Genomic DNA, 13,348 nt, shown 5'->3' with positions numbered 1-13,348 from the left:
AATTGTGTTGGATGTATTAGTTAGATAGAATGTACCAAGCAAAATCTGATTGGGTATTAGATATTATTTTAAAGATTAATTTGATTAACTTAGGGGGGAGATAGAAAGGCATCATACTCTGATTAATGATTTCAGGAGAAACTGATTTTCTTTTTTTTTTTCATAAGGGATGAGACAAAGGGATGATAAAAAATGGACAAAAGATACAAATATAATGATTTAAACTAAGATGATTAATTAAGGTAGAATTAAGAAGTGTGAAATATGTGGAGAAGTTAATATAGAAGGCTTAGAATGGTAAATAAAATAAGTAATGATATGTAAGATGAGCATGAATATAATTGAAGTCCATGAAGAGAGAGACACCTGGGTCCAAGTTACTTTCCAAAAAAGATATTTTTTTTATGTTTTGTGTGTTGTGTGTATATGTCTTTTTTGGGGGGAGAATTGGTAAAAACTTGTAGAAATATAGAATGAGAATAATGGTAACTAAGTCAGAAAGAAACAGATGAAATAATAATAATGATATTGAATAAGAGTAAAGAGAAGTAAAGAGAAATTGAATAAGAGGTTTTGGTATATTATATGGAAATGGTTTAAAACAGAATCATAATTTATCTGACTTGTTAAATTTATAAGGGAAAAGGTTTAAACATGTAATGTATAATGATAATTTGTGTGTTTTAAAAATTAATAAAACTTGTTTAAAAAAAAAAAAAAAAAAAGAAAAGAAGGACTAGGGGAGACATGATAGTAGTGTTCCAACATTTGAGGAGCTGCCACAAAGAAGAGGGAATCAAGTTATTCTCCAAAGCACCAGAAGGCAGGACAAGAAGCAATGGGTGGAAACTCATCAAGGAGAGAAGCAACCTGGAACTAAGGAGGAATTTCCAAACAGTGAGAGCAATTAACCAGTGGAACTGCCTGCCTCCAGAAGTCGTGAATGGTCCAACACTGGAGGCTTTTAAGAAGAGATTGGAGAACCATTTGTCTGAAGTGGTGTAGGGTTTCCTGCCTAAGCAGGGGGTTGGACTAGAAGACCTCCAAAATCCCTTCCAATTCTGTTATTCTATTATATACTTTATGTTGCATTATATACTTTATGTTTTTTATTATACCAAGAAGACAGCATAACTATATAAAATAAGGTTAGCGTGATTGTCCCAAAGGTGTTTTATCAAAAGGCAACTAGACTTTTTTGGTTTTTCTTCCTTGAAAACATTTTGCTTCTCATTCAAGAAGCCAAGAAATGAAGAAGCTTCTTCGATGAGAAGCAAAAAATATTTTCAAGGGGAAAAAAACCAAGTAAGTCCAGTCGTTTTTTGGAAAAGCACCTAACTTTGGGACTTCCATGGGTGATAAGGACTGAAAAGTGGGTCTTCACAATTGGACAGCCATTTGTCTGGAATGGTATAGGCTTTCCTGCCTGACCAGATGCTATTCTGTGGGTATTTGCCATGCAGTATGATGGTAGTAATGAATTATTAGGTCTGGATGAGCAGATCTGAAGCCCTTGCAGATCCAGGCAATATTTGCAGCAGTTTTTTTCAATCTTGAAGATGTGTGAACTTCAACTCCCAGAATTTCCCAGCCAGCATCTTCAAGTTCCCAAGGTTGAGAAACGCTGGATTAGATACAGGTATGCATTCAATATCATGAATTAATCTTGTCCTTTCTTTCCTTCTTCTGAATGCAACTTTTCTTGGAATGCAACTCCTCCAAGAAAAGTTTGGCTAAAGCAAAAGATCTGAAAACAGAACAAACCGAACACTTTCTCCCTCGTCTCTTCATCTTTGGAAACACAGAAGCCACCCAGTCAACTGAGCAATATGCTTTGCTAAGCTTTTAAAATCCATGCATCTCGTGCAACGGAAGGAAAACATCAATCATCAAGGCTCCCTGAGGATTGTAAAAAGGTTGAGACAAAAGTGCCCGAAGCAACAACTTCCTCAGACGGATTTATAAAAAGCAGACCAACAACAACTCCTTTAGTGCCCCTTATTATTTCACAGGAATCGAAAAGCACCATTTGCAAACATGTAGGCCTCAAAAATGGCATTTTTCAAGCGCGCTGTTGGACAAACTTGTTTCCGACCAGATGGGATAAGGATATATAAATAGATCGAGATGGAGTTTCGGGCTGTCCCTTTTTCAAAGGGGAGTGTGAGGTTTTTTGGTTTTTTTTTAAAGGTTGCAACGTTGATACGGAAATATGTTAAAAAGCACCTGAATGAGAGCTTTCCTTGTTGCCATTAGCTGCTGGGCTGGGATACTTTTCCAGAGGGAGGCGATGCGAATCGTCCATCTTAAGGACCAGAGGTTTCCCGTTCTCCATCACTCAGGCCAAACTCGGTTTGTTCTTTCTCCCAGAGAATGACATTCCTGTCGAAATAAAGACAAGAGCCTCAAAAGAAACTTTTCTCATTGTAAAATCTTTTTCTTTGGTTCTTTCCTTCGTGTATCCAAAACGTGGGGACTTTGGGATCGGACACCCTAACCCAGAGATGTTAAACTCAAGATCCATGGTGGGATTCGATTTTTTTTTACTACCGGTTCTGTGGGTGTGGCTTGGTGGGCGTAGCGTGGCTTGGTGGGCGTGGCAGGGGAAGGGTACTGCAAAATCTCCATTCCCTCTCCATTCCACTAACCTGCTTTCCAGCTCTGTTCTCCTGTGCAGGGCAACAAAAGAAGACGCAGCTGACCAGCTGGGACTCAGGAGGCAGAGAATAGATGGGGGCGGAGCCAGACAGAGGCGGGATTTGCCGGTTCTCCAAACTACTCAAAATTTCCACTACTGGTTCTCCAGAACTGCTCAGAACCAGCTGAATACCACCTTTGCCGGGCTGCCGCGGTGTGGTCCCTCTGCCAGTGAAAATGAAACACCTGTGGCCCCTCCAGCTTCATTTTCACTGGCAGAGGGCTGCAGGAAGGCATTGAAGCCGAAACGGAGCTCGGCTGCCCGTTTCGCTGCAGAGCCCTTGGGCCGCAGGCACCTCGATATGAGTGACGTCAAGTGGCCACACCCACCTCGGCCTCTAGAGGTCAAATACAACCCCGATGCAGCCCTCCATGAAATCAAGTTTGACCCTTGCCCCGCCCTAACCTAAAGCAATGTTTTTCAACTTTGGCAACTTGAAGAGTTTTAAGCCACTCCTTCAAAGTGCTCCATAAAGATAGTCCTTGACTTACCACCATGCGTTAAGCCACGGTTCAAAGTTTGATTTGATTTGATTTATTTGATTTGTCAATCGCTTACAAGATAATAGGTATAAGTATATACATAGTTATGAGTATGAAAAGGGTACATGTAAGAAAAATAAAAGAAACAATAGGACAGGGACGGTTGGTGCACTTATGCACGCCCCCTACAGACCTCTTAGGAAAGGGGTGAGGTCAATAGTAGACAGTCTAAGGTTGAAGTTTTGGGGTTTGGGGAAGAAACCACACAGTCAGGTAGAGTATTCCAGAGGTTGACCACTCTGTTGCTGAAGTTGTATTTTCTGCAACCAAGTTTGGTGCGGTTAACCTTGAGTTTGTATCTATTTTGTGCTCTTTTATTGTTATGATTGAAGCTGAAGTATTCATTGACAGGTAAGTGATTGCAATGTATGATTTTATATACCATACTTAGATCAGACCGAAGACGGCATAATTCAACGTTTTCTAGGTCTAGAATTTCAAGTCTGGTGGCATAAGGTATTCTGCAACGAGTAGAGGAGTGGAGAACTCTTCTTGTGAAATATTTCTGGACTTTCTCAACCATGGTAATATCAGATACGTAATGTGGGTTACAACAGCTGCGACCAGTTCTCGCATTTATGACTGTCACTGCGTCCCACCCCGGGAGCGTAGAGCTGGGTTTGCTTAACAACTATGTGAATCAACTGCAGCGATTAAAAAACAACAACAGATCGTCATATCAGATGCAACTCATGTAACCACGGTCATGGTTAGCAACAGAAATGCTGGTCCCAATTGTGCGTTATCCCTCATTAGCGTTCTGCATGCTTTGCACCAAAGGTCCAAACTCCGGCAACTTTTAAGCCTTGTGGACAGAGGTGGTATTCAGCAGATTTGGACCAGTTCTGGAGAACCCGTAGCAAAAATTTTGAGTAGTTCGGAGAACCGGCAAATCCCACCTCTGACTGGCTCCACCCCCATCTATTCTCCGCCTTCCGAGTCCCAGCTGATTGGCTGGGTCATCTTTGGTTGCCCTGCCCAGGAGAACGGAGCTGGAAAGCAGGTTAGTGGGGTGGGGGAGGGAATGGAGATTTTGCAGTAACCTTCCCCTGCCACGCCTACCAAGCCACGCCCACAGAACCGGTAGTAAAAAAAATTTGAATCCCACCACTGCTTGTGGACTTCAACTCCCAGGATTCCTCAGCCAGCCATATTAGCTGGGGAATTCTGGGAATATGAAGTCTACAAGTCTTAAATGTGGACCTTTGGGGTTTTGTTTTGTTTTCCCTTGAAAAACCAAGAAAGTCCATTTGTCTTTTGAAAAGCACTTTTGGGACCACAATGTCCTGGATGATTGGGAATTTCTGGCTGCTTTGACTTGGAAAACTTGTGACCCGGTTTTAAGAATCGATTTTGCAATTTAATGAGTAGATTCTTTAAAAAGGGCTTGGAAGGAAATCAAGCCAAGTCTAAAGTGCTGTGCTGGCATTGGTTCTTTGGAATCGTTTCCCAAGCGTGCACATAGCTGTGATACGCAAACGTGTGTGTGTGTGTGTGCACGCACACGTGTGCACAAACAGAGCAATAGTGTCACAGAGTTCATCAATAGATGGGACGGCGGGAGAGAAAGAATGTACGGCTTCTCTATTAACAGACCTAAAACTTCTATTCAAACAGTCTACAAGTAATCCTCAACTTACAACGGTCTGGTTAGTGACTGTTCAAAGTTACGATGGCACCTGAAAAGTGTGACTTACAACCGTTTTTCACAGTTATGACCTCCATGGCATTCCCATGTGATCCAAATTTAGACACTCGGCCACCGATTCATATTTACAACTGTTGCTATGTCCCAATACCACAGGTTTACGACCTTCTGATAAGCAAAGTCGGTGGGGAAGCTGGATTCACTTAACGACCAGGTGACTGACTTATCAACCTTCACTGAACAGCTGCAGCAAGGAAGGTGGTAAAATTGGGCAAACCTCACTTAACATATGTCTCACTTTAACAGCAGAAAAATTGGGCTCAATTGTGGTCGTAAGTCGAGGACAACCTTTTTTTAGCAAGCCGGATTAGATAGCAGCTAGACTTGTGGACTACAACTCCCAGAATTCCTGAGCCAGCCTGATCTTGGGATGGGCAACTATGGCTGCCTCAGGAATTCTGGGAGTTGAAGTCCACAGGTCTTGTGGTAAAGTTGCCATAATTACTTATCCCGGATTAATAGCATAAAACCTTTGGCCTTGCAGACAACAATGTCTAGAAATCTTGGAATAAAGTTAAATTTGAAAAGCAGGGTGGGTAAGATAAGCAGGTTTACAGGCAATCCTTGACTTACGACCGCAATTGAAGCCAACATTTCTGTTGCTAAGTGAGACAGTTGTTAATTTTGCCCCATTTTACAAACTTTCTTCTCATAACTGAATCACTGCAGTTGATCATTTATTAACGTGGTTGTTAATAAATAAAGGGACACTGCGACCATCATAACTATGAGTCAAGTTGCCGAAGGACTGAATTTTGATCTCGTGACCATGACGATGCTCCTATGGTCGTAAGTATGAAAAAAGCCCATGTCACTTTTTTCAATGCCACTGTAACTTCAAACAGCCACTAAATGAATTGTTGTAAGTCAAGGACCACCTGCAGTTTGGACAATACTGCATATGTTGGTATCTGCTTCACCTAACCTGCTATTATGCTACAATATCCTGATTTCAATCCCAATAAAATAGGAAAACAGGAGAAGGAAGGAATATTGGGTATATTTTGCTGCCTTGAGTTATAAAAATAATAAAGGCGGGATTAAAAAAAATCTATAATCAATAAATGCAACATATGCTCAAAATATCTGGAACTAGAAACCGCTGAACCCCATCCTGACCTCCTCAAGGTTGACTCAGCCTTCCATCCTTCCAAGGTCGTTAAATGAGGACCCAGATTGTTGGGGGCAAGAGGCTGACTCTGTAAACCGCTTAGAGAAAGCTGGAAAGCGGTATATAAGTTTTATTGCTAGGAGTGAAAGCCAGCTGGATCTATCTATCTATCTATCTATCTATCTATCTATCTATCTATCTATCTATCTATCTATCTATCTCCATCCATCCATCATGGAGTATTGAAGGTTGACTCAGCCTTCCGTCCTTCTGAGGTGGGTAAAATGAGGACCAAGATTGTTGGGGGCAAGAGTCTGACTCTGTAAACCTCTTAAGAGAGGGCTGTGAAGCACTGTGAAGCGGTATATAAGTCTAAATGCTATTGGTAGGAATGAAAGCCAGCTGGATCCCTCCCTCCCACCCATCCACTATGTAGTATTGCAGGTTGATTCTGCCCACTGTCAAGAGTTCGATCCTGACCAGCTCAAGGTTACTCAGCCTTCCATCCTCCTGAGGTGGGTAACATGAGGACCCAGATTGTTGGGGACAATTGGGTGACTCTGTGTAAAGCACTATAAAGCCGTAGATAAGCCTAAGTGCAAGTGCTATTGTTATTTTAGCGTAGATTGGCCCATTGTGAATGCGCAGTAGGTGTTCTCCCCTCTCCACACAAACCTAGCAGGTCTCCAATGCTTTCTGTCTCTCTGTCTTTGTCTCTCTGTCTTTGTCTCTCTCCTCTCTCTCTCTCTCCCCACCCCCCCGCTCTCTCTCTCACACACACACGTGTTTTCCAACCACACGACCCCGTCCCCGCTTCTGCCTTCCCGCCCTTCTTTTGCAAAAAGGGAGGCTCGTTTTGCGCAACGCGCTGGTGGGGACGCGCGCAATTCAAACCTCCGCCGCCTTCTCGGGCCCCTTCCCCGTCCCTGAGAAGCCCGTCTTCCCAACCCGGGAGAAGCCGAACCAGCCTCTCCGAGACAAGCTTGGGTCGAATCCTGGATTCAGACGGGCGCGGCAGCTGCAAACCGACGCGGTCTTCTTCCCGAAGGAGATTTTCCCCCTCGAATAGCAGACGCGGGATCGCGCCTACCAAATCCACGCCGCGCGCCCAACCCGCTTTGCTTCGCTCTCGCGTCTGGAATAAACCGCCCCGTTTACAAACCACCAATCCTAACGACCCCACGCTAAGCCATCATGCGCCGGAGGGGAATTGACTGGCTTGCTTTATCGCTTCATTGCAGCCTTGTTTTATCGCTTCATTGCAGCCTCCCCAGCCCTCAAGGCGGTTTATTTTGCGGACGCGGGAAACGCGTTGATCTTGCGGGTTGTGTGAACACAAGTCATCCGCTCCGCCTCCGCATTCTGCCGGGAGCCAGCGATCTCTTCGCTCGAAGCGATCCCGGCGCCTTTGTCGCATTTTTACGGATGCGCGCAGAAGGCCCGGACATTCCCCCTCCCCGCCTCCCTTTCAAACACGCTTTCCAGAAATGGAAAGAAAAGCGGCCCGTAACATTTGGCCGCCGGGATTGCAGTTCTAGCGTTTGTAAAACAAGTGTATAATCCTAGCTAGCCAACGTTAAAGTCTCCTTCGTTGTACTTCGCCATCGAAGCGGTTTTTCCACCCCCCGGGTCTGTAGAGTCGGTACTCCTTTGGGGCAACCACGACCTGGAGGACTGAAATCTCCACAGACTTTGGGATTACAGACTACACAATACACTTCTACACAATGACAGACTACACAATTTGGGATGGACACTCTTGCAACGGTTTGGGAGTAGGAATGGATTTCCAGGGGGGGGGGGAATGGCAAACTACAGGAACCATTTGCACTACTTAGGCGACCCTGAGGACACAGATAAACCTCCAAGTGGCCTCAACGACCCTCTAAAAGGATGCTAATGACCAGCTGTCTGCAAGGAATATAAACCCATTTTTCACAATCCTGTCAGAGCTGAAGAAGCTTCTTGGATGAGAAGAGAAATTGTTCAAAAAACAAAACAAAACAAGAAAGTCCAGTTGCCTCCTGGAAAAAAAAAAAAAAAGCACCTTTGGGTTTGTTTTACTTTCTCTCAGCCCGGGATTTCTACGTGGTCACCACTCCAAATACCACTGTAATTGGACCTTTGCCTCCAAAATTACTGGATGTCTGCTATGGACTTCTTACAACCTGGATTTACTTGAAAGTCAAGTCCCAATCGAAGAGGTACTTAATCCCAGCTCAAGGGGCCCAGAATCGGTCCGTTTTATTTATTTAATAAACCCACCCAAATCCCATGAAGCAACGAGACCTCGCCTGGATTCACACGACTCTGTGAATCCCCCCATCCAGTTGCTTGGGTTAAGACACCCCGCCAAACCCAAGCGTCGTGTGAATACGGTCCAGAGTCACAGCACTGGTGTGATGCGTTTAACAGATAATCAGAGTTGGAAGGGACCTTGTAGGTTATCTAGTCCAACCCCACTACCCCCGCCCAAGCGGGAGACCCTTCTTCGAATCTTCCGAATATTTGGCATGTAAAACACGGAAAGGGAAGAAGCAGCGACTGTTGGAAATCTGCTAGAGATCGTGGTTGAAACAAAAAAGCCGGCAGCTCCCACTTTTAAGGCTTCAATCCTGTCCCGATTCTTTGTTCACAGGAGACGTCTAAACCTGCCTTTAAACCAAAAGTCACATTCCTACGTTCCTAGGAGACGCCTTGACAATTTGGCTTGGTGGGCATCAATCAGACCCTAATCCAAAAAACCGAGTTCTCCCAACTCGTTCCAAGTCAGTCTAGTTTAGAGGGTCGTGTGAACTCGCCCCCCCTCTGCTTCTACTGAAAACAAGGGCACTAGCTTAACAACGAGGGGGAAAGAATTATGTTACCGGCCGAGTAACTTGCCTCTTTCCCCGAAGCGCGGTTATCCCTTTGCCCGCTACCCCCCAGAACATGTGAACGAGTCCCAGGATGGAAACCAGCGAGTTCCACGGGGAAGCTTCAAATGCTTTAGGATCGCGACCTGCGACTTCCCACCACACGGTCCCGATCCTCGCTCTTGTGGACTCAGCAGAAATTGAACTGACTTGGGGGTAGATTCCTGCTCCCCCCCCTCTCCATTTTCTCCTTTTAATAAGAGTGCTTGTTTCCCGTTTTTCTGAGCCCGCCATGTTAAAATAAAGCGTTTTGTTTCCACGCAGGGCATACAATTCATTAAAACGGTGGCTCTTGGAGTGATTTCTGCAAGTTGGAGGGGGGTGGGGAGATGCGTTTGTGCACGTGTAATGTGCCGCGTTCACACATCACACTTCTGCTTACAGAACTGACCGTTTTCTGGGTTCACGGACACTCCGGAGCTCACAAAACCAAGCAGGGGTGAGTGCGAACCTAAGTTCCCCCCCTGCCCCCCCCCGCCGCCAAATGTTAAACAGAATTAAGAACTAATTAAGATTTGCGCAGTTGGGCGAACGCATCCTAGTGTCTTTAATTTCCCGGGTTAAGGGCGTCTTGGGGACGAATCATTCTAGCCCCCATAGCCTCTCCGGTTTCACACCGTCCTCCCCATTTGACTTTCCTCCAAGAAACCATATCCAGCCGCTGTTGCTGCGTTCCTGACCACCAGCCCCGAGAGCTAAGGATGGTGGGCACTGTAATCCAACACGCCTGGAAAGGTGTGGGGGGCTGGGAAATCAGCTTTGGCTCCCACCTGTCAACTCGGAAGAGAACCGCCAAAGCGCACCTTCACACATACCCACTCGAGAAGAAGAAGAAGAAAAAAGGAGGGTCATCCAAAAGAGACGCGCGCGGCACGCCAGAGGCGATCCAATAGTGTCTTCCTAGTTAGGGAGGGGCTGCAGATTTCCCCCCCACCCATCCGACCTTCTTTCTCCTTCCCGAGAACAAAACGCGCAAGGTTCCCGCAGTCGGGGAGTTTAAGGCGTGGATTTGGGCGCGCCATCTCTGGATCGGGTCCAACTGCTGTGGATCGGGTCTAACTAACCCCAAAAGGGCTGCCTAAAAAGGAAGGCTGCGGGTCTCCCGACAGCCGGAGCGGCCACCCGGAGCAAGTAGCCAAAAGGGCGCCCGCGCTTCTCCTGCGCAAATGGGGGGGGGGGGTCTGGCTGGTTGCGCGTCCGGCCGGGCGGATTCTAGGGGTACCCCGAACCCCACGCGGAGGGGGGGAGAGAGAGAGAGACCCTGGAACACCCCCTTCCCTCCTCGGCCCGGACTCGACAGATCTCCCCTTCCCTTCCCCGCAACTCGGCTGAGAATAAATCTGTGCCAACAAAAAAAGGAATCGTGGGGGGGAAAGAGAGAGAGAGAGAAAGAAAGAGGGGAAGGAGGGGAAGAAAAAAAAACACACACCACCAAACCCAGCCCCGCCATCCAGGCGTTTTTCTCCCACCCGAGACCTCGCGTCCTGCGTGGCATCGGCTGGTCCTTTCGGGCCAGCGGTCCTTTTACCTGCGCCAAGTCTCCGATCCTCGCTTCCTTTGCCCTCCGGCTGGGGAGGGAAACCAGAAAACAGGCGGAGACCCCCCCAGCCACCACCCCCTCCCCGCGCGCGCGGCTCCCCTCCTCTTCCCCTCCGACACACTTCTTCCAATATGGCATCCGCGCACTGCGCATGTGTGTGTGTGAGAGAGATTGTGTGTGTGTGTGTGTGTGTGCGCGCGCGCGCCTGGCTCGGCTCCTGGGGCTGGGGGACTCCCCGTGTGTATATGTGGGTGTGGGAGGGAGGGAAGGAGTGGGAGCGGGCGTGCCTCCTTTTGGCAGCCCCTGAGCCCAAATTTGCTTTGCGCAAAAAAACTAAAAAGAAAAAGAGTGAAACCTCCTCCCCACCCAGCGCGAGGATTCCGCGGGGCACGACCGACGGCTCCCATGGAGTTCTGCCCGGGGGGGGCTAAGAAGTGAGCGCGCAGGTGTGAAAAGGTGTGGCGGCCAAATCTTGGTGGAGGCGAATGAACCCGGCTCTAAGCGGGTTCGGACACCCTCCGTGCTAGTCTGAAATAGTATATACTGGTTTCCTGCCTAAGCAGGGGGTTGGACTAGAAGACCTCCAAGGTATCCTTCCAAGTCTGTTATTCTATTCTGTTCTGTCCTATTCCTATTCTATTCTATTCTATTCTATTCCCTATTATTCTATTCTATTCTATTCTATTCTATTCTATTCTATTCTATTCTATTCTATTCTATTCTATTCTATTCTATTCTATTCTATTCTATTCCCTATTATTCTATTCTATATTCTATTCTATATTCTATTCTATTCTATATTCTATTCTCTATTCTATTCTATTCTATTTCCTAGTATTCTGTTCTGTTCTATTCTATTCTATTCTACTATATATTCTATTCTATATTCTATTCTATTTCCTAGTATTCTATTCTATTCTATATTCTATTCTATTCTATATTCTATTCTATTTCCTAGTATTCTATTCTATTCTATTCTATATTCTATTCTATTCCATTCTATTCTATTCCCTAATATTCTATTCTATTCTACTATATATTCTATTCTATTCTATATATTCTACATTCTATTCTATTCTATATTCTATTCCATTCCATTCCATTCCATTCCATTCTATTCTATTCTATTCTATTCTATTTTATTCTATTCTATTCCCTATTGTTCTATTCTATTCTATTCTGTACTATTCTATTCTAAACGATAGGAACTCCTGCAAGCTTGGGTCATTGTCTAAGTTTCTCCCTCTGGATCTGCTGGACTACATTTCCCATCATTTGCACTCTATATATAAATGCCCCAGAAGTCAGGAATAACTCTTGGATGCTGCTGTGGGAAGCCCCCCACCCCCCTCCTAGATGAATGAAATATTTTGGGAAATATTAAAAAAGCAGATTATTCTATTTCCTTAGAGGAGAAATGGAGAAACATGCTCTTAAAGACAGAAAGCAGCCCCCAAATCTTTCTTAATAGCCCATGTCAGATGCCAGCGTATTGAAAGAGGAAAGCAACTATCTAGATGGCTCCATTCATAAGCAAAGCAGGCAGAAATCCATTCGATATCTCGAAACTGCTTGCAGCAAAGTTTGACAGCTAACAAAAGCAGAATGGTAGGATTAGAGTTAAGTAGCCCCTCACCCAAGATCCAACACAGGATGAAAACCATTAAGACACAATAGGAATTGCCTAACGTCCTTTCGGGACACTGCATCATTCCCAAAACTTCCAAAGTCATAGAAACCTATAAAGATCCATCCCCTTGTTCAACCATTTGGTCAGCTGACGCAGAACTGCTCGCTGCGTGTGAGATGGTTCTGCTTCAGTGGTAGGATTCAAAAAAATGTTTAACTCCCGGTTCTGTGGGCATAGCTTGGTGGGCATGCCATGACTTAGTGGCCGTGGCTTGGTGGGCATGGCGGGGGAAGGATACTGCAAAATCTCCATTTCCTCCCCACCAGTGGTGGGATTCAAAAAAAAAATACTACTGGTTCTGTGGGTGTGTCTTGGTGGGCGTGGCATGGCTTAGCACACACACACACTGGGAACAGGCTCCCCTTGTTCCTCTGCCTCGCTGCTTCCAGATTCCGGAGGCAGCACCCCGCTCCCAGATGGTCCTGGCACCATCTCCTCATTGGGCGCATGACCATCATCCGAGTCCTCCCCAGAATCCTGGACTGGTCCCCGTTCTTCCCCACTGTCCGATTCCGCTGCCACCGCAAACCACAACACTCACCATCCACATTTACCCAGCTCTGAACAACCATGGTTAAACGAAGCCATAGTTTACCAGCTGGACAGCCCCTTGTCTCAAATTGGACAGGGTCTCCTGCTTTAGCAGGGGGTTAGACTAGAAGACCTCCGAGGTCCCTCCCAGCTCCATTCTGATTGATGGATTGAATTACACTTAACTGCCTGGGATTCACATGAGACCTGAAGTAGGAAGCTAGCTGACGTGTTGTAGCAAGCCAGTATGGGTAGTTCTCAACTTAGGAGCATAACTGAGACCAAAATTTATGTTGGCTAAGCAAGACAATATTGTTTGTCCCATTTTAAGATGCTTTCGTGCCACGGTTATGAAATGAATCACTGCCGTTGTTCAGTGAGGAACACGGTGCTTAAATGAATCTGGCTTCTCCATAGATTTTGCTTGTCCAAAGATTGCAAAAGGGGATCGCATGACCGTCGTAAATATGAAGCAGTTGTCAGAGCATATGAATTCTGACCGTATGACCACAGAGATACTGCAATAGGCCCTAAGTGTAAAAATGGTCATAAGTCTCTTTTTTCCAGTGCTTCGAACGGTCACTAAACAAATGGTTGTAAGTCAAGGATTGCC

The 13,348-nt window shown here is 45.7% G+C and overlaps 1 protein-coding gene across 2 annotated transcripts in view; it reads right to left on the bottom strand.

Annotated features, from left to right (window-relative positions):
• Positions 1–10,566, bottom strand: part of SFMBT2 (Scm like with four mbt domains 2) — a 65,716-nt gene extending 55,150 nt beyond the window's left edge. For both annotated transcript variants that reach the window (XM_087968888.1, XM_087968889.1), the window contains exons 1-2: positions 10,503–10,566; positions 2,227–2,382 (exon numbers count right to left, since the gene is read on the bottom strand). In XM_087968888.1, coding sequence (XP_087825014.1) covers positions 2,227–2,335 — 109 coding nt within the window. In that variant the 5' untranslated portion in view covers positions 2,336–2,382; positions 10,503–10,566. The remainder of the gene's footprint in view (positions 1–2,226; positions 2,383–10,502) is intronic.
• Positions 10,567–13,348: the final 2,782 nt, after the last annotated feature.

Source organism: Notechis scutatus, chromosome 6 (genome assembly GCF_049901735.1).
Source record: "Notechis scutatus isolate UNSWTSFEM ecotype Mainland chromosome 6, rNotScu1.2, whole genome shotgun sequence".
In the NCBI taxonomy this organism is placed as follows: Eukaryota; Metazoa; Chordata; class Lepidosauria; order Squamata; family Elapidae; genus Notechis; species Notechis scutatus.
This window is presented reverse-complemented; position numbering and strand designations above follow the sequence as displayed.